Raw genomic sequence first — 21,782 nt, 5'->3', positions numbered from 1 at the left:
AAGACAAAGCTTTGTGCTAGGGAAGAAATTTGGCACTATATAAAGATAACAATTTCATACGGTTACTAATTTTGGTGGGGCTTTTTTTTTTATATTTCTTTTTTTTTTTTTGGGGGGGGGGGGGGGGGGGTGAGAGTAAATGGCAAACTTATTTACGTAGTAAAATGCAGCAAGTCAGAAACCCCAAAAAAAATCAAACTTGAGGATTTGAAATTTAAATGTAAAATAATTTGGATTTGTTAAAAGTTGGAATAGTTTTTTTTATATTTCCACCACAAATAAAAAAAAGTTGAGCATGACCAAATTGTTAAGGTGCATGCACACTTGCCAAGAAAGTAAACAATGTTGCTCATTTTCACCCATCCTGAGCGACATCGTTTACTCTCTCGGCAACTGTGTATGCCGCCGCCGTCAAGCGATGCACGGCCTCGCTTGTCGTTAACGTCCCTCACTGTTAGCCATTCATGCAGCTCAGTTTGGACTGTCATCCAAGAGCTGCCTGCATGGCCCGGCCGCAGCGTGACATCACTGAGCAATATGGTCGTCATGTCGCTCAGTGTGTATGCACTGCCGCCGACTGCCCGGCCCGGGAGGGGGAAACACTAGGCGACGTCGCTCATAGAGCACATCTCTTAGTGTAGTACAACATCACAAATATTTACGCCTTTGAAATAGTTTTAGATAAAACATAAACTGATAAGAGTGTGATATGTTGGAGATAGTAGATAAACATTAGCTGTACAGACATGAGATGTAGACATGAAATAGATATAAGTATAAACAGATGGCCAATGATATTTGCGCACCTACCTATTATCACATGTTTGCGAAGCTGGATTTGAGTTGAACATAGTATTATAACTGCTAGAACGTCGAATAGGGAACACACCTCCAATCACCAAATCTCCAGATTTACATATTCCTGGGATTAAGCTCATGTCTAGTCTACAGGAGAGACAAGTTATGTCACAAACGCATACATGGAATAATGTAAAGTGTAAAATGTAATTTATCTTCACGTTGTGCGAGACGTTGTACACCTAGCCCACATTTATACCCTCCAGGACACTGTTCAGGTTTAATTGTTCAAGAACCCTGTGGGATGTTCAGATACAGGTGCAGAAAATGACATGAATTTTCCTGTCAGTTCTGATTATGTGCGACATGTGCGATCTTCCTACCGGAGAGATTTGCTCGCCACATTAGACAGAAGGAACAGAGATCGGCACACTGTTATAGAGTCACAAACACTATGCACAGGATGTATTAGTGTGATGTGTGTGCATGTACATTTATAAGACCATTGTTATACGACATATGATTCCAGTAACATAAAAACTGTTACACTACTGTAATAAAATTACAACTAACCGAAAATGTCTTTAAAGTTAAACCTGTTTTTATAAATAATTTTTTTATATATTACTAACACAATAGATGGGTTATACAGAGTATATGGTACAAATATCAGCTTTCATAGTATTGGGATGATTTATTAAAAAAAACAGGTCCAAAAATGGGAAGTTGATAGAGGGAAAATGAACCTTCCATCTCAGTATACGTTATGGACATGAGCCTCTTATAAGAGCTAGTGATGGAGAATCCTTTAGAATCGATTTTAAAGTTGTTGTATTTGGCAGTTGGATCCACACTGCAAGTACAGTAGCTCCTATGCTGATAAATCCACTTCATCCATTGTCATACAGAAATTCTAGTTTTCCAAACTACTTATATTGAGGGTGGACAAATTTAAGTAGAAGCCAAAACCAATGGCCCTCAGTGACTCCACTCCCAGGACGTCTGCTGTTATGTGAATAGCTTCTTTGCAGAATGGATAGTGGAGCCAGACACTGCATTGTATCTCTATCCAGTGCCAGATTACCAAATAGGCAGAGTAGGCGACGGACTATGGGGCCCGCACCTTTTAGGGGCCCTGCGACAAAGGATCAAAATAATACTGATTTGATCTTGAAAGAAAATTACAATAAAGCTTTCTTAAATTGTTTGCAAAAGATAGAAAAAATGAATCAAGTCAAAGAAACAAAAACTTTACATTAAAGAATTGATAAAGTAAATACTGTATTTATGTAATAAAACCATTAATAACTTAGGGTTTTTTTTAATTAGAGTCGGAATTTCCCACAAGTCGGAAATACGTCTCGAATCCTACACCACCTATTCAATTGCGGGCGTTTTCCGACAGGATTTTGGTCCGTTTTTGACATTGCCGATTCAGCTATTTTCAAGTCGAATTGGCATTGTCGAAAACGGGCCAAAAACTGTCGGAAACACCCCCAAATTCAACAAAACACGTGGATACACGGCCAATCTGCCAATCCACATGTTTTCCGATAAGTCGGAAATACGGCACTGGAGTTAAATAGGTTGAATCCAAATTCGACCTAAAAAAGTCCAAAAGTGCCATTTTTCCGACTTGTCGGAAATTCCGACACCAGTTGAATAGACCCCTTAAAGTACATAAACCACAGACATCAGAATCACTTTAGTTTCCAGATCGTAGACTGTTGGTTGGTGAAATTAAAAAAGTATTAGGAGATAGTTTGTAAGGAGGGCCTGAGATTTCAACTGCCTAGGGCAGGCTTTTTCAACCAGTGTGCCGTGGCACACTAGTGTGCCGCGACCAGTTGCAAGGTGTGCCGCTGAGTCAGAGTCACTGCCTGCACCTTCAGAGCAAACTGTGGCCCAGGCTCTTCTTATAGAATCAGTCGTGCACTGCCTGTGACCTATGCCTTGAACACGCGGCGGTGTGACATCATAGGTCATGGCCACCGCGTCTCAACAAGCCTGCATACTCATCTTTCAGTTCCGGCCCACATCCACAACTTTCCATGCTCACCCTCATACACACTTGCCCGACCAACTGCTGCACAGTATTCACAGCACTCCACTATGAACATCCCCCACCACTGAGGGACAGGGAGGAGGACAGCTGACAGGTAGGGGCTAATATTTGTTATTTTATTTCTCCTGGGGAGCAATAGGATTTATGAGGGGGAACAATGTGAATCATTTATGTGGGGAGCAATGTGATTTATTTGTGTGGGGAGCAAAAGGATTTATGTACGGAGCAACATGATTTATGCGGGGAGCAATGTGATTGTTTTTTCTGTTTAGGCCAATGTATGTGTGGATTCTTTTTTTTACTGTGAGGGCCAATGTGTGTGGTTTTTTTTCCTCGTGGGGAACTGATGGTGTGCCTTGGCAATTTTAAAATATTGTTCGGCGTGCCGCGAGTTAAAAAAGGTTGAAAATCACTGGCCTAGGGGCTTCCACAGAGTTTACTCTAGGGGTATGCTCTAACACCCATGTTTTAGTTTCGGGTCTGTATCTCCTTTGTGTTTTGGATTTGGATTTGCTTTTGGCAAAACCACCCTTTGCGTGTTTTGGTTTTGGATCTGTATTTAAGAAAAAGAAAATAATAATAAACAGCTAAAATCACATAATTTGGGCTATGTTTCTTCCTACAGTATTATTATCCTCAATAACATTAATTTTCAGTCATTTCCATTCAATTTTGACCACCTCACAATATTGTTTTCATCCAGTTTAGTCCAAAAGGCTGCACCGAGGAAGCTGGATGACTGTCATGGGTAAGTTTGGTTGTGGACCCGGACTGAACTGAAGTACGGGCCCTGACTTGAAGTACCAGCGCAGAACGTAGCAGGTTTGATATAAGATTTATTCATGCACAATGTAAGGTTCAACAGGTATAAACATAATATTGGCAACAGAAAATATGTCAGTAATAACAGCAGGTATCTGGGAGAATGCGGGCCAGCTACTAGATGCTCTGGATAGTCAGCGCTATAGAGAGTGCTGGAAGAATGCAGGCCAGCCAATCATAAGCTCTGGAGTACCTGGCTTGGATGGCAGCGAGATGGGAGAATGCAGGCCAGCTGCTAGATGCTCTAGATAGTCGGCGCTGTAAAGAGTGCTGGGAGAATGCAGGCCAGCTACTCCATTACATGGATGTACCTTGCGTAGAGCTTCGGCAATGAGCTGGGATAATACAGGCCAGCTTTGCAGAGCAGGACACCAGGATGACCAATGAGTAGAGCAGGACACCAGGATGACCGATGAGCAAAGATGCACAGCAGGACTCTTGGAATAACCGATGAGCAGAGATGCACAGCAAAACACCGGGATTGACCGATAAACAGAGGTGCACAGCAGGACACCGGAATCGACCTATGAGTAGAGATGCTCAGCAGGACACCGGGATTGACCCATGAGTAGAAATGCACAGCAGGACACCGGGATTGACTGATGAGCAGACAGGGCCGGTTCTGCGGCTTTGCGCGCCCCGGGCGGCAATGGGGGGCGTGGCTTCGTGCAGAGGGCGTGGTCATTTACGCCCCCTGTACAGACTGAAATGTGCCCCCCGTTGCCGCTGGCCGCTGTGAAGCCCTTCGTGGAGAGGTCCTTTAATGGCGGTGCGCGATGACGTCAATCACGCACCGCACAGCAAAGGTTCTCTCCACGAAGGGAAACTAGACGCACCGCACAGCAAAGGTTCTCTCCACGAAGGGAAAACTCTAGTTTCCCTTCACAGCGGCCAGCGGCAGCGGGGGGCAGCAGGCAGCAGGGAGCACAGCAGCAGCGGATCTTGCCCTGGTGCGGCGCCCTCTGGAAGGCGGCGCCCCGGGCAAAAGTTCTGCTTGCCTGTGGCAAGATCCGCTACTGTGAGCAGAGCACGACACCAGGATTGACCGATGAGCAGAGCTGGACACCGGGATTGACCGAAGAGCAGAGCAGGACACTGGGATTGACCGATGAGCAGAGATGCACAGCAGGACACCGGATTTGACCGATGAGCAGAGATGCACAGCAGGACACTGGGATTGACTCATGAGTAGAAATGCACAGCAGGACACCGGGATTGACTGATGAGCAGAGCACGACACCAGGATTGACCAATGAGCAGAGCTGGACACCGGAATTGACTGATGAGCAGAGCAGGACACCGGGATTGACCGAAGAGCAGAGCAGGACACTGGGATTGACCGATGAGCAGAGATGCACAGCAGGACACTGGGATTGACCGATGAGTGGAGATGCACAGCAATACAGTTTCCTGGGAACAACAGGGAGGACCGATGATAGCATCGGTGCAGCTATTCAGGATAGCGGTTGGAGCCAGGCAGTGCTATGGAATTGAGCTTAGCACTGGAATCCAGAATAACCAGGAGCAGGTTTGCAGACTGCATACAGAGTATGACAACAAAGCACTGCCCATTCCACAGTGCTGGGAGACTGGCTTTATACCTCTGGCTGGATGGTGATTGGCCATGGCAATCAGCTGATGGCAGAGTGGCTCTGGATTGGATCCAGACCTGCTAGCTGACCTGGACGGTCATGGCTGCGCCCAGTACTGGGCTTGGAGGGAAACTCCAGCGTTGTGGGACCACAAGGAGGAAGTAATGGCTGCAGAGTCAGCAGAGGCTGTAAACAGTACACTGAAGGAGCTGACGGGGACTAATACAAGGAGCTGAGAGAGATGACATGCACCTCTACGCCCGGCACAGGTAGAAGAATTCCCGTCAGGGTGGCATAAACATGAGGCAGATCAACTTTCAGCATGGCACATCAAGGAAACAGAATGGCACAGCAGTGGCAAACAGGATGGCAGTTTAATAAACTATAAAAATGTTTGTTGGCTACGCAAAAAAAAGAAAAAAAAAAGTCAGCAATGCTCCAAACAGCGATAATGCAAAGAAAAAAGAGGAATTGTCCTTGTGGCCATCCAGTCACCCTTATGTTGTATATATTAATCAGGACATGCCCAGTTTAACAAACACATCATTTCATCAACATCATTTCACAAAACAAGCTGCCAATGGGCAGCGGACATTGCTGGCAATGATCTCTATGTTCTCCTGGCTCCACATAGGCAGGATGTCGTCATTGTCATCTGATTCCTCCTCCATCAGTGTGTACATTGGGCCTAATTCAGCAAGGACCGCAAATCAGAAAAATTAGCAAAAAAAGCGTAAAACCGCAAATTCTGCAACTTAAAAAGCAAAAACTAAGATAAAAAAAACAACTTCTGAGACTTCGCAAAATGTAAAGTAGGCGTGTAGGGGGGCGTACTAAAGGTCTGGACTCGCAAAAACTACGATCAGGGGCGTGTTGCGGGTGTATGCTGATGGTTGGTGGGCGGTGCATTCGCAATTTTTACAACAGATTGCACATTTCTGATCTGCAGTTTCTGAGTGACTACAGGTGTACCTTAAAAATTGCACAAGCTGACCTCAGTTGTAGACTGCATGTATGCTGCAGTCATTGCTTCATTACACCCAGCTGAAGAAGCTCACATCTCAGACCACATATCACTTCATTCAGCTGTATTGGAACTTAGAAACATGTAAGGCAGTGATGGGGAACCTTTGGCCCTCCAACTGTTGGTGAACTACACATACCAGCATGCCCTGGTGCAGTTTTGCTATTCGGACATGCTTAAACTGTTGCAGGGCATTCTGGGATGTGTGGTTCAACAACAGCTGGAAGGCCAAAGGTTCCCCATCCCTGATGTAACGTATTGTTTAACTCTGTAACATATGTTGATTGTGAAAATATATGTTACTAACCGATTTGTGTTTACACTTACTAACAATCGAGGTTTGACAACCACACTATTTGATAGAAGCAAATGTAAAATAACCGGCGGCCGCGGCGGGTCTGTTAAATGAAGTGCCGGTTCGTGAGCCAATCAGAGCTCACAAACGGGTACTTAATTTAATAGACCCGCCGGAGATGCAGGAGGGACACAGGAGAGGCGCGCGCTGTGCCCTCCATATTCCTCCTTCGCAAGACAGCGTGGGAGCGGCGGAAGGTAAGTTATACCTGGCACTGGGGGAGCATATTTGGCACTTGGGGGGGGCATATGTGGCACTGAGGGGGCATATCTGGCAGTATGAGGGCATATCTGGCACTGTGGGGGCATACACTATGGGGGCATATCTAGCAGTATGAGTGCTGTGTACGGCTAGAGGTGCATTTCCCACCCTAGGCTTATACTCGAGTCAATAAGTTTTCCAAGGTTTTTGTGGTAAAATTAGGTGCCTCGGCTTATATTCGGGTCGACTTATACTCGAGTATATACGGTAATTCCTTAAAGTAAAGTAGGTCAATAAAAGCAAAGAAACAATAATATGTAATGTTTGACGACTTCACAATAAAAAAAAAACACTAATTTTTTTATTTTTTATAAAAATGTTACTGTTGTTTCCGAATTAAAATATTTTGACTCCAAAAAAAGTGTGTTTGTTAAAACATAAACCAATAATTGCTGCTGTGTAGCGTTTAGAGGCTAGAATTCACACTCTCTCTAGTTGAATATATTTGAACACAGTTATGGGCATTAGTCAATGTTTGAAGAAAAACACTATGGTGTCTTTAAGATAATAATTGCTAAACTACCACAAGATCATTTTCACCAATTAAGTGATGATTGAATTTATTGACAATTGTTGAGTAGTTTCTTTAATTTGGGTGCAGGAAAGTAGGTTGTGCAATTTTTAAGGGAAAAACACTGTTGTTAGCAAAAAATGCAATATCAGAAATATGTACGCAAAAATTGCGTACATTTGTAATATGTACGCAAAAATTGCAATTATTAGGATGGTTTTCGCGATATTTGCACATTTCACAAGGCCACCTTCTTTTTGTTAAATTAAATTAGTGTTGCAGTTTTTCCGTTTGGGCGTGCTTTCGCAATTTTGCTCTCACAATACGTGCATGAGAAAGAATATTACACTGCAGTCTGACTGGCAGTGTCACAGTACTTAGGGAAATAATTGTATAGTACACTGGTGTACAGCACACAAAAATGTATAATTATATTTTTAGCTTATTATTTTCATTTTACACTGGGGCAGAGCCCGTTGATGGACAGAGCACCCTTGGACGCACAAAGCACTCCTGAATAGAAAGCTAGAGCACCTCTATCCAAGCCGGATTCGGATCCTGAAGTTCGGGCGGGTACGTTTAGTTTAATCCAGCACTGTCTCTCTGTCACAGGACTGAGAGAGATGTGTAACACTCTCACTCACCGATGGACATCAGTAACTCTGCTCCCAGGGCATCTGCTAAAATCTGGGTATCTTCCTTCCAGAATGGATATTGGTGTCTGACACTGCATTGTATCTCTATAACAGGACTGGAACACATGTGTAACACTCTCACAAATGGCCATCAGTGACTCTGCTCCCAGTACCTCTAATATATGGGTAGTTTCGATAGTAATGCCAGATACTGCATTGTATCTCTATCACAGGACTGAGACAGATGATAGCTTCTATTTATACCATTAAGTGGCTAATGCGGAGTTTAAATACACTTGTGTCCAAATTTAAAGCACAGGATTCAACATGCAGAATATGCGGCACTGCATCATATGATTTATGGGTAAACAAATGATACCTATTAGCTTCAGAGGTAATTGTGCAATCAGAGGCTGCTGGTCTTCGTCATCATCATCATCCTCAGTATGTATTTGTACCCATGCTTAGGCACCAACAATGGATAAGGCTGTGACAATTGTTTATGTGTCTCTGCATCTGTTCACAATTACTAAAGGAAAAGGCAGCGCTGAGACAAATATTCAATAAATCTATAGATTATAAAGAATTAGAGCTCTGTGCATAGGAATTTTGAAACAATGTAATTGCTAAAATATCAGATAATATTCACATACATATAAGTACCTATACCAGTACCTATACTGTATATGTGGTAATCAATATTTAATTTATGCTTCATGCACATGCACATGTGTACAGGGTAAGACTGGGGGGAGATCCCCATTGGGACCCCTGAACTCATGTCCGTCATGTACCACGGATACACATGGCTAAAACTTTCTGCCCGCCATCAGCAACCCAACCAAGAACCACTAACTTTATAAACTAGTTGTGAGCAGCCGTCAGCAAGTGAACCTTAACTCGAAGGCTCAGAATCAGATACCCATGAGTGACCTGGTCCACATGATCGGTCTGAATGAAGGATGCGTTTGATAGGGCAGCATTGACGTCATTGTAAGAGGAGCTGCCGCATAACGTAACCATAGGCACACACAGAAGGAACAATAAGCTGCAAGGATGAGGGACAAATCCACCCCATTTCTGGCACCATAGGGTTCCAGAAATGGGGTGATATATAATGATGGAGGTTTATAGGGCAGCAGTGGGTAAGAGGTTGGTATGTAATGAGGGGGGCTTGGTATATAATGAGGGGGGCTTTCATGGCAGCAGTTGGTAGGGGGTATTTGGAGGTGAGGTGGTTTGTAATGATGGTGCTTTTTAGGGCAATCCACTTCAGCTATTTTTTTTCTGCAAAAGGCCTAAGGACACTCCTGATAATCAGGCGTTCCTGGCTGAGGAACACTACTATGACACATCAGTCTGTACAATAAAATACTCATTTTAAATTGGTATCATCAGTATAGGAGCACGAAACAGGGCATCTTTTAACGATTGGAATGGCATACCACAAATGGGTGTTCAGTCTATTTCGGAGCTTCCAGCAGATCACTTACTAATTGCTGTAAGTTGGTTGTCATGTTCTTCACCTCAAATGGCATAACCTTAAACTTGCACAGACTGATGAGCATTATCTATTCTTGAGTCTCTGTGGTTGAAAGTGACACCTGAGAGTATCTTACGCATATAGATTGGAATGTACTTTTCTAAGACCAATTCATCAAAACAGGGCAGGGAACAGGAGTCAGGCACAGTAAAAATCATTCTTTAAGACATAATCTATGTAAAGATGCATCCTACTTGGCAGCGCCGTAACTAGGTGTGTGCAGAAGGGGCATTGCCCACAGCGCACACCTAGTTAGAGCGCATATTCCCCCTGCGCTCCCGCGGCCCGCGCCACCTCTTGGCTCCTGTGTACTGTGCAGGAGACATGAGACCATGGGGAAGCAGGAGCGATTATACTCCTGAAGCCAGTGCCGCCGCCGCCAAAGAGCCGCTGCCTCCGTCTGGGTTATCCGCTTCTGCCCAGGGAGAGCCGATGCTGCCAGGAGAGTGCTGCTGCCGCCAGGTAAGAGACGCTTCCGCCGGGGGGAGAGTCGCTGCCACCGGGGGGGGGAGAGCCGTTGCCTCCAGGTGAGCCGCTTCCGCCGGGGGGAGAGCCGCTGCCACCGGGGGGGAGAGCCGTTGCCTCCAGGTGAGCAGCTTCCGTCAGGGGGGAGAGCCAGAAAGGACCTGTCTCTCCTGCAGAGCAGTACCACCTGTCGCAGTCAGTGTAACGCAGGGTACCCACTCCTTTAGAAGTTTGTCATTGTTGTCAGTACATGAGCAGGAATAATAACTTACTGTATCTCTTACTGAGCAGGGGAATGTCAGTCTGTGCAGCTGGTATACATGGATGGAGGAGAGAGAGCTGACCTCCAGTCCTGGGGGACATCTCACTACCTGGTCGACTGTAGATGGTCAGCTCATATGGTCGCAGACCTCTATAGTCGTTATCTCAGTGTTACTTTACTATTACTACTATTTAGACTGGATAACAATGATAATAGATGGTCACCTGGTATTAGAGAATGATTAACAACAGTTATCAGAAGAGTAGCATTATATATATATATATATATATATATATATATATATATATATATACACACACACCAGACATATACCATGCCAGACACATATACTATACCATACATATACTATACCAGGCATATACTATACCAAGCATATACTATACCAGACACATACTATAGCAAGTATATATTATACCTCAGCGCCGTAACTAGGTGTGTGCAGAAGGGGAATTGCCCACAGCGCACACATAGTTAGAGCACATATTCCCCCGCGGCCCGCTCCCTATCTTCGCCCCTGTGTACTGTGCAGGCGACATGAGACCATGGGGAAGCAGGAGCGATCATACTCCTGAAGCCGCCGCAAAAGAGCCACTGCCTCCGTGTTATCCGCTTGTGCCCAGGGAGAGCCGCTGCTGCCAGGAGAGTGCCGCTGCCACCAGAAGAGAACTGCTGCCGCTGGGAAAGAGCTGCTGCCGCCGGGAGGGAGTCGCTGCTGCTAGCATAGCCGCTGCTGCGGGGGGAGAGCCACTTCCACCGGGTGAGAGAGCTCAGCCACTGCTAGGCTTGGGGGCTGGAGAGCTAAAGTATTGCTCCTTGCTGGCTAGGATATGGGGGGGGGGGGGGGGGGGGGGGGGAGAAAGAGAATGTGTAAGAGCATGTGTGGCATAAAGTGTAAGTGCGTAATGTGTGGCATAAAGTGTAAGTGCGTAATGTGTGGCTGGATATGTAAGGGGCATAGGCATGTGTGGCAGAAGTGTGAGGGGCAAAATGTGTTGCATAATGTTTAAGGCAGGGCTGTAACACAAACACACACACACACGTGTAAAAAGGGGGACTCTGCTGTCTAATGTGCAAACAGGGGAACTCTGCTGCCTAATGTGTGATAAAGGGTCTACCTGGAGTAATGTGTGTAAGTGGCGCTACTGTGCGGCATAATTTGAATAATGGAGACTTCTGTACAGAATAATATGAATTGGTATTATTTTGTGGCCATGCCACTTCTCCATGAAGCCATGCCTCTATACTTTTGGCACCTGTTTTGTATATGTGTGTGGGTTGGGGGCGCCGATGCTGTTTCTTGCACACAGCGCTAAAATGTCTAGTTACGGCACTGCTACTTGGGGACCAATACAACAGTGGATGCCCATGGACTGTGTGAAGCCTGGATAACACCAAACTACAGTGGCAATCCCTCCATGTATTAAATCTCTTTCACTTCTGGTGTGAATATAACATTGGCCTATATTCACCATTTAAGGCTTGTTCTCGTGTGTAATTATAAAAAGAAGCACCTTCTTCCCAACTACAAAATCTCTAGCACATGTGCCCTAGTCATAGCACGTTACCTACTTGTTCTGTATTCCTGCTAGATTAACTTGCATAAACCTCATGAGATTCTCTAATCAATCTCTGGGCCTTATCACTTACTCCACCACATAAACATCGGTGACCAGCTGCCCTTTCCAAAACTGTACTTACTGTAATTTGAAGGGTGAGGAATCTATAGTTTCTCGCTGTACATTGCTGTCTCCACCCTCTGAAGTCACAAATATCTGAAGATCTACTTGCTGTTGTACTACTAGTACACACCATTAATCTAGTGACGCTTGGGGTAATATGGAGTTGCTGGTTTGCTCAGACATTGGAGCAATTCGCCAATACATCAATTGAACAGTCAGCATCTGCTATATTTGAGAAAGTGAGTGCTCATGGAAAAAGCCACAACTCAGGATAGCATGTAGCATAATCCACTGCAATGAAATGGGCACAAGCATAAAGCATATTATGTTTATAGACTCTCACTGAAAAGGCTCCACAACTCTCGTCAACAAATGGGAGTACAAGCATTGAGACATCAGAGAGCCTTTGATGTGTGTCTGAGAACTTAAGTTCTGGGTGTGATCTGAAATTCTGGACCAGAAAGAGCTCTAGGTCACATGGTTTAGTCAATATGCTGGTGTCCAACCATAGGGATAGTAGTTACATGCAAAAGCTCAGTGGGACTAAAATTTGTACTTGTTGCCTGACAGGAATATCCCCTTCAACCTTCTTGTCTACCCTGTAATACTAGTCAGTTTGGTACCTTATGCTTTCCAGAGAACGGTCAGAGAGGGGAACTTCCATTAGCTCCCTCATACAGCTCCCATTTTCTAAAAGGGCAGTACACCAGAGGGGTGGGGTGGGGGTGGGGGTTCTAGGTTCGGGCTACTAGGAACATTTAGAATAGGGTCAGGCATAGGGAGGTGATGTTGGATGTCATTGCTCATCACTGCAGCTGGCATCCTACACACCTGAATCAGGTTGGCTGGAAACAATAGCCACTGGATTGCTGGGGATATGGTCTCTCCAAAGTTAGAAAGCTTGTTGAATAGTTATGAAGGTCTGGCAACATACGTCTATTCCTCTGAGCTCATTGATGCTATAGTAGTTCCTGAAGATTGTAGCCTAGCAGCTTGAGTCAAGGTGTTAATAATGTCAAATCTACTTGGCCAAGGGTCATATCTGAGAGGCCATCCATGACTGCCATGTCACTGACATATTTACCAACTCCCAGTCAAAACATACTTTCACCATGTGACCATCTCTCTGACCATCATATGCTACGGACAGCTCCCAGGGACAGGCATAGCATTGGCTTGCAAGAAACTCCGAGGTGCATGGTTACTTGATTGTGTGGTGATGGAAAGGTATATGGGTTTTCTATTGTTTGTGCAGTTCTTTGGGGCTAGCTGTCAGACCTTAACTTCTGTCAGTGTGACTGAACTGCTTCATATTGGTCCCTCAAACTGAATAATTGCTTCCAATGCAGAAGCCTCAAATCTTCATCGCTGGAGCAAACAGTGAAACTGCTATCTGTGTCTAAGGAAGAAATCCATCCATCCACCCACCCACATCACCATAAATTGCAGCAGTTGGTTAGTAAAGATCTTCATGGGTGATATGGCTGTCTTTGGGTAAGTCATAAAGCTTCTGCCTGTAAGTTACTTTCTCATAGTTTGCACAGTCCACTGCAGCCACTTCACTATAGTGTTCCAATGTACATCCTTGCAGTTTGGGACAAAATATTTTACACTCACCCTCTTGAGCAAATCATTCAGTCTACAGGTTAACTCTAGCATCTCCAGATGCAATTCAATGTACCCAACACTGACAAATTTTGTAACGTGCAGGGATATTTCCCTGCCCATGCATGATCTCCCGAAAGTTGCATCCTTAATGCAGTGGATTTACCAGTGATAAGAACATGGAGAGAGGCTTCTGTTTCAAACTAGAAATGGGCCCATGCTACTGTGAGTTGTGCTACGGGGAAGCTTTGCACCTTCTGCTGAAGGTGCTGCTTGAGTGTAACCTGGGTAATTTTCACTGTTCTCCCTATAGAGGTTGGCTGTTAGAGTGGGGAGGTCCCATAAAGTATCCATTAGCCCGGTCACCGTGATTTATCAACATGGCATAAGGTTTGTCCCTGATCACTTTTTATGTTTTATATCTTACATTTAGTATTTTCCAGTAAACAATATGCTAAGTAGTCTACATGCTCAGTGACAGCTAGGATATTGTCATTGTCTAATTCATGAACCCGGATGTGGGGGGGTCTTAAGCATGGTACACATTAGGCGATATTTTAAATGATATTGCTCATTTTGACCTTTCAGAGTGATATCGCTTGTAAAACTGGCATGTGTACGCACTATTTTGCTAACGATGCGCACTCCCGCAGGTCGCTAGAGAGGTCTTCTATCATCTGTACATGCAGGTCAATTTTGTCATTAATGATAAGGTATATATCATCCAGTGTGCACGCAATGAGCGATGAACAACCCCCATGAAATTCCTAACTATTAGCTGAAAAACCCTAGTATTGGATGACACCTGTAGAGTGCATCCAGAAAGTATTCACAGCGCTTCACTTTTTCCACATTTTGTTATGTTACAGCCTCCAAAATGGAATAAATTCATTTTTCCACTCAAAATTCTACACACAATACCCCATAATGAAGTGAAAAGTTTTGTTTTTTTTGCAAATTTATTACAAATAAAAAAAGTAAGAAATCACATGTACATAAATATTCACAGCCTTTGCCATGAAGCTCATAATTGAGCTCAAGTGCATCCTGATTCTACTGATCATCCATGAGATGTTCCTACAGCTTAATTGGAGTCCATCTATGTTAAAATATGATTTTAGTACCTACCGGTAAATCCTTTTCTCCTAGTCCGTAGAGGATGCTGGGGACTCCAAAAGGACCATGGGGTATAGACAGATCCGCAGGAGCTTGGGCACACTATAAAGACTTAAACTGGGTGTGAACTGGCTCCTCCCTCTATGCCCCTCCCCCAGATTTCAGTTAGAAAACTGTGCCCAGGAGAGACGGACATTTCGAGGAAATAATTTATAATTTAAACACCGTGAGTGTCATACCAGCTCACACCACGAACATACCGCAAGACTTTAACAGAATACCAGCCCACGGTATGAAAACCATACAGCCATATGCTGAGAGAATATGTAACACAACCTGTGTGTCAACCCAACCAATAATAAGAAACCACATGCCATAGCATGAAGCACGTCAGCGAAAGCCTGACAGAGAAGAAACACCACAAAGTGCAACCAAAATCAATAACTGCAGACAGTATGCACTGGGACGGGCGCCCAGCATCCTCTACGGACTAGGAGAAAAGGATTTTTCGGTAGGTACTAAAATCCTATTTTCTCTTACGTCCTAGAGGATGCTGGGGACTCCAAAAGGACCATGGGGTCTATACCAAAGCTCCAGAACGGGCGGGAGAGTGCAGACGACTCTGCAGCACCGATTGAGCAAACATGAGGTCCCCATCATCCAGGGTATCAAACTTGTAGAGCTTAGCACAGGTGTTTGATACCCGACCAATTAGCCGCTCTGCAAAGTAAACCCGCCGAGACACCTCATACATCCGCCCAAGAAGAGTCCATCTTCCTAGTAGAATGGGTCTCCCCCAACTCCGGTAACGGCAATCCAGCCGTAGAACCAGCACACCGAATCATATCACAGATCCAGCGTGTAACGAACTGCAGAAACGCAGGCGCCCCAAGCACGCTGAGAGCATACCGGACAAACAGAGCCTTTGTTACCCCAAACTGAGCCCAATTGGCGACATAAATCTTCAAAGCCCTGACTACATCGAGAGACATTGAATCAGCCAATGCTGAAATTACCACAGGCATCAAACTAGGCAGGATTTTGATAAACCCTGCAAACCCTTTTCGGCAAAACTACTATCCGAGTTCTCAATTCTATCCACTTGGAAGATCAAACAGGGGCTCTTGTGAAACAAAGCCGCTACTTCAGACAACCGCCTTGCGGTCACCCAAAAAGCAAAAGCATGACCACTCTCCAAGAGAGAAATTTTAACACAACCTGTAATAAAGGTCCCAATCAGTGAGACACAAATGGAGGTTGGATGTGCAGTACTCCTTTCACGAAAGTCTGAACTTCCAGAAAGGTGGCCAACACTTTTTTTTTTTTAAAGAAAATTTACAAGGCCAAAACTGCCCTGAAACGGAGCCTAACTGTAGGCCCGCATCCACACTTGCTTGCACAGAATGGAGAAGAACGACTCAGCTGAAACTCCGCCGTAGGAAGCTTCTTAGATTTACACCAAGACACATATTTACGCCAAATATGGTGTTAAGGCTTCGCCGTTACTTCATTTTTAGCCTGAAGAAGTGTGGAAATGACCTCCCTTGGAATATCCGATCGGACTAGGATATGGCGTTCAACCGCCACACCATCAAACGCAGCCGCGGTAAGTCCTGAAACACGCCCGGATCTTGCTGTAACAGTTCCTCCCGTAGAGGAAGAGGCCAGGGATCTTCTATGAATACATTTTGAAGAACTGGATACCAAGCCCTCCTTGGCTATACCGGAACAATGAGGATCGCCAGAACCTCTGTTCTTCTTACGTTTATCACCTTCAGCAGAGTTAAAATGGAGGGGGCACATAGGCCGACTGAAAACACCCAAGGTGTCACGAGGGCGTCCACTGCTATAGCTTGAGAGTCCCTTGACCTGGAACCATATTCCTGAGGTCTCTCGTTGAGGCGAGACGCCAACATGCCCAATTGAGGCACTCCTCAAAGACTTGTCACATCTGTAAAACTTCTCGATGAAGACAGTATTTCTCCCGGATGGAGAGCGCGTCTTGCAGAGGAAAACTATTTCTCAGTCGTTTACGTCCGGAACGAAGATTGCTAATATAACGTTTACCAGTCTTTCCACCCAGCGGAAAACTATTTCAGCTTCTGCCATTGTCGCTTTGTTCCTTGTTCCGCCCTAGCGGCTTACTTACGCCACTGCTGTCAAGCCCTCCGACAGAATTAATACGGGCAGATCACGAGGAATATGTTCGTCGAAAATAGCTTACTTCAAGAAAGCTCAGTGTAGACAAGCTTAGCAGCTTGACCTTTTCCTCTGGAAATACTTCCCATGCAAGGACTGCTCCTCAGCCTCGGAGATCTGCATACATGGACACCAGGATCTAATCCTGGATCCCGAACCTTCGTCCCTCTAGGAGGTGAGAACTGAGCAGACACCACAGGAGCGATATCCTGGCCATTAGAATTATATTCAGGTGCATGTGCCGGTGAGACCCGGACCACATTCCCAACAGGTCCCGTGAAAACCACTCTGGCAATCGACCTGCTCACCGAAAAGGCCTCTTAGGCCGCACCCAACTTCTTTATCAACGGAACATATAAATGGATTGGCACTGCAAATCTGATCCGACTCAGGATCCTCAGACCTCTTTCCACAGGAAAACACAGAACCTCAACCGTTTAGTATCTACCCTGATACCACCTCCGACATCTGCGTCGTTGGGAACAACAGCCCTTCCCTGTGTTGAAGAACAGTCAGAGAGAAAAAAAAACCAACGATTTGCACCACTTGTTTCTTGACCTCGCCTCAATCAGGAGAACATCTCAGTACATAATAATAATGGCTCTTACTATTGAAATAAAACCATCATACTACCATCACCCCAGTGAAATGGCAAAGACCATCCTGGCTATCCCTCCAGGTAATCTGAATGCGTAGAACAATGCATGTTAACCTTTTTTCTTTTCTTTTTTTTATAACCGGAGCAGGAGGACAAGGCCCTGAACCTGACGCACCTCTGGTGTGGCGTCGCGTATTACCTCCCCTTCCAGAGGGGAAACGGTAAGATCTATCAGAAAATCAGTGAGGGGAAACATCTGTAACTCCAGACAGTCCCCCTCTGGATTCTATAACTAACTCACGGGTCCTGGTCTATTCCCGGATTAACTGAAAGGTAGCAGACGAGTCCCCACCGGAGTGGGGTCCAGGCAGGTAGACTCAGCACCATGTGGTGGATGTGTGAGAAACAGAAAACGACATCCGCTTCTGCGAACCTAACAAGGCTGCAGAACACTTACCTTTTCACCTTCCATCTGCACAGAAAAGGAAAAAGGAACTAGTTAAAGGGACTGCATCCCACAAAGGAATGCGTCACCAACCGTTGTGAGGGAATCTAACTCACTAAGTTAGATTTACCAGCAGTATCCGCCGAGATTGACTGAACTAAGGCATCCCCAAACAGCGGCACACCGCCCCAGGGAAACAACTCCAGTATCTCTCGGAGTCAGCCTCAGCATTTCCCCAGTCACCTCCTGTATACGCACTGCAGCCTGCCGCGATGTATAGAGAAGACCCAACATAAGGAAAATCCCCTATCTCTGCAGGATAATTTTATCGGATGTCCTTCCGAATATACCCCCTCATGTGCATGTAATGCCAATAAGACCAAATAATAGAAATAAAATATCACTTAGCTTCCTGTAGCCGATCCCTTGTGACAGGACCCCGTGTCGACCAGGAGTTGACTTTCACAGTATTCTATCCGCCGCGGGAAAATAATAAACATTTGGACTCCTTGAGAGGACGGGAGACCCACTCGTCACGGTCGACCTAGAGCTTTATCAACAGAGCGACCAGCACATAAGAAAGAATACAATTACTGCAGCATTCATTATAAATCATAAGATGAATACACATGATGTAATACACATATACACACATATCCTACCTATATATACATATAACATACATATAAGCGGATTGTCCGGAACCTTCGGGACCCAAATGACATTAATGTGTTCTGAATGTGTATGACCATGTACTGAATAGCGCAGTTGTGGATCTACCAGGAAGCAGTATAGTCGACAGAAAACCTAGTAATCGTTGACAGCAGGGAGCAGTAACCAGGCAAAATAACATTCTTGCGACCCCAAGGGGTCCGAGGGAATTATACATATATAATTTTAACAACATTCCCCCACAGATATAACCATGTCAGTGCTCGAGCTACAGGCTCATGGAAGCGAATCATATAAATACCCATATATATATATATATATATATATATATATATATATATATATATATATATACACAGGTATAAGTTAGTTGCAGCAAGTCAATTAACACCCGGTAATAACAGTTGGTGCCAACAGGGTCACCCACAGACTACTGTGTCTCCCATACTGTGTTCACTATGAACAAGTATAACACAACCGATCTGTTGACTCAGTATCTACAGTAACAAGCACCAAACAGGCGTCGGCGATGCCGACAATGAACCCCAGAGGCGTTTGTGACAGAACATTCACACATGTCGACACAAGTGTATTATACACAACCATGAGTACATGCCCATTTCCAAACCAAATAGTGTTATACATTCCTACATAACACTAACAGTATGTCCCCCCCCTTGTTTGTGCTGTACACTGTTTTGGCGGGGACATTGAGGAAAAATGGCGCTGTATCTAGCTGTGAGGGCTAAGCTCCGCCCCTTATCGGCACGCGGTAGCCCGTTATATTATAACCCGTATATGCAGGCAGGGGACCATATACAGTGGCTACCCACTGTATATGTGCTCTGGAAGTAAAACATACTGTAAAACATACTGCCCAGGGCGCCCCCCCCCCCCCCCCCGCGCCCTGCACCCGATACCAGCCGTTGGTGTGTGGGAGCAATGGCGCGCAGCAGGACCCCTGCGATAGGCTGGCGGGGGTAGCGGACACAGTGCCCAGGCACCGAACAACGTAAGCCAGCCTAAAAAAGAGCCTCAGTAACTTGCTGCCCAGGGCGCCCCCGCCCCCCCCCCCCAGCGCCCTGCACCCTGTGAGTGCGTTGGTGTGTGGGAGCACGGAGCGCAGCGCGACCACTGCCTGTTACCTCCGTTACTGAAGTCTTCTGCTGTCACTGAAGTCTTCTTCTCTTCTAATACTCACCCAGCTTCTTTCTTCTGGCTTCTGTGAGAGGGATGACGGCGCGGCTCTGGGAACAAGCAGCTAGGCGAACCAAGTGATCGAACCCTCTGGAGCTAATGGTGTCCAGTAGCCGAGAAGCAGAGCCCTTAAACTAAGAAGAAGTAGGTCCTGCTTCTCTCCCCTCACTCCCACGCTGCAGGGAGCCTGTAGCCAGCAGGTCTCCCTGAAAATAAAAAACCTAACATAAAGTCTTTCAGAAAAACTCAGTAGAGCTCCCCTAGTGTGTGTCCATTCACTCCTGGGCACAAAGTCTAACTGAAGTCTGGGGGAGGGGCATAGAGGGGGGAGCCAGTTCACACCCAGTTTAAGTCTTTATAATGTGCCCAAACTCCTGCGGATCAGTCTATACCCCATGGTCCTTTTGGAGTCCCCAGCATCCTCTAGGACGTAAGAGAAATTCAGTTGATTAGACATGATTTGGAAAGGCACATACCTCTCTATGTAAGGTCCCACACTTGACAGTGCATGTCTGAGCACAAAACAAGCATGAAGTTAAAGGAATTGTCTGTAGACCTTCAAGACAGGATTGTGTCGAGGTACAAATCTGGGGAAGGGTACAGAAAAAATATCTGCTGCTTTGAAGGTCCCAATAAGCACAGTGGCCTCCATCATCCATAAATGGAAGAAGTTCGCAACCACCAGGACTCTTCCTAGAGCTGGCCGGCCATATAAACTGAGCGATCGGGGAAGAAGGGCCCTAGACAGGGAGGTGACCAAGAACCCGATGGTCACTCTGTCAGAGCTACAGCATTACTCTGTGTAGAGAGGAGAACCTTCCAGAAGGACAACCATCTCTGCAGCAATCCACCAATCTGGTCTGTATGGTAGAGTGGCCAGACGGAAGCCACTACTTCATAAAAGGCACATGGCAGCCCACCTGGAGTTTGCCAACATGCACCTGAAGGATTCTCAGATCATGAGAAACAAAATTTTTTGGTCTGATGAGACAAAGATTGACCTCTTTGGCGTGAATGCCATGCGTCATGTTTGGAGAAAACCAGGCACCGCTCATCACCAGGCCAATACCATCCCTACAGTGAAGCATAGTGGTGGCAGCATCATGCCGTGGGGATGATTTTCAGCGGCAGGAACTGGGAGAATAGTCAGGATAGAGGGAAAGATGAATGCAGCAATAAACAGACATATCCTGGATGAAAACCTGCTCCAGAGCTCTCTTGACCTCAGACTGGGGCGACGGTTCATCTTTCAGCAGGACAATGACCTTAAGCACACAGCCAAGATATCAAGAGAGTGGCTTCAGGACAACTCTGTGAATATCCTTGAGCAGCCCAGCCAGAGCCCAGACTTGAATCCAATTGAACATCTCTGGAGAGATCTGAAAATGGCTGTGCACCGACGCTTCCCATCCAACCTGATGGAGCTTGAGAAGTGCTGCAAAGAGAAATGGGTGAAACTGCCCAAAGATACAGTGCCTTGCTAAAGTATTCACCCCCCTTTTGCATTTTTCATGTTTTGTTGCCTCACAACCTGGAATTAAAATGGATTGTTTGAAAGTTTGCAATCATTTTATTCACAGAACATGCCTACAACTTTGAACATGTTTTTTTTTTTATTGTGAAGCAAACAACAAATAGGACAAAATAACAGAAAACGTCAGCGTTCATAACTATTCACCCCCCCCCCCCCCCCCTCTAAAGTCAGTACTTTGTAGAGCCACCTTCTGCAGCAATTACAGCTGCAAGTCGCTTTGGATAAGTCTCTATGAGCTTGCCACATCTTGCCACTGGGATTTTTGCCCATTCCTCAAGGCAAAACTGCTCCAGCTCCTTCATGTTGGATGGTTTCCGCTTGTGAAGAGTAATCTTCAAGTCTGACCACAGATTCTCAATTGGATTGGGATCTGGGCTTTGACT

General features: G+C 45.5%; 1 protein-coding gene across 1 annotated transcript in view; it reads right to left on the bottom strand.

Moving 5' to 3' along the window:
• The window catches only part of LOC134910889 (vomeronasal type-2 receptor 1-like), a 194,946-nt gene that overhangs the window by 154,602 nt on the left and 18,562 nt on the right, over positions 1 to 21,782 (bottom strand). Inside the window, exons 3-4 of the mRNA XM_063919277.1 lie at positions 18,009 to 18,023; positions 811 to 945 (exon numbers count right to left, since the gene is read on the bottom strand). Coding sequence (XP_063775347.1) covers positions 811 to 945; positions 18,009 to 18,023 — 150 coding nt within the window. The remainder of the gene's footprint in view (positions 1 to 810; positions 946 to 18,008; positions 18,024 to 21,782) is intronic.

The sequence above is a fragment of the Pseudophryne corroboree genome, chromosome 4 (assembly GCF_028390025.1).
Source record: "Pseudophryne corroboree isolate aPseCor3 chromosome 4, aPseCor3.hap2, whole genome shotgun sequence".
NCBI lineage: Eukaryota > Metazoa > Chordata > Amphibia > Anura > Myobatrachidae > Pseudophryne > Pseudophryne corroboree.
Note: the sequence above shows the minus strand (reverse complement) of the source record. Positions and strands in the feature narration are given on the sequence as shown.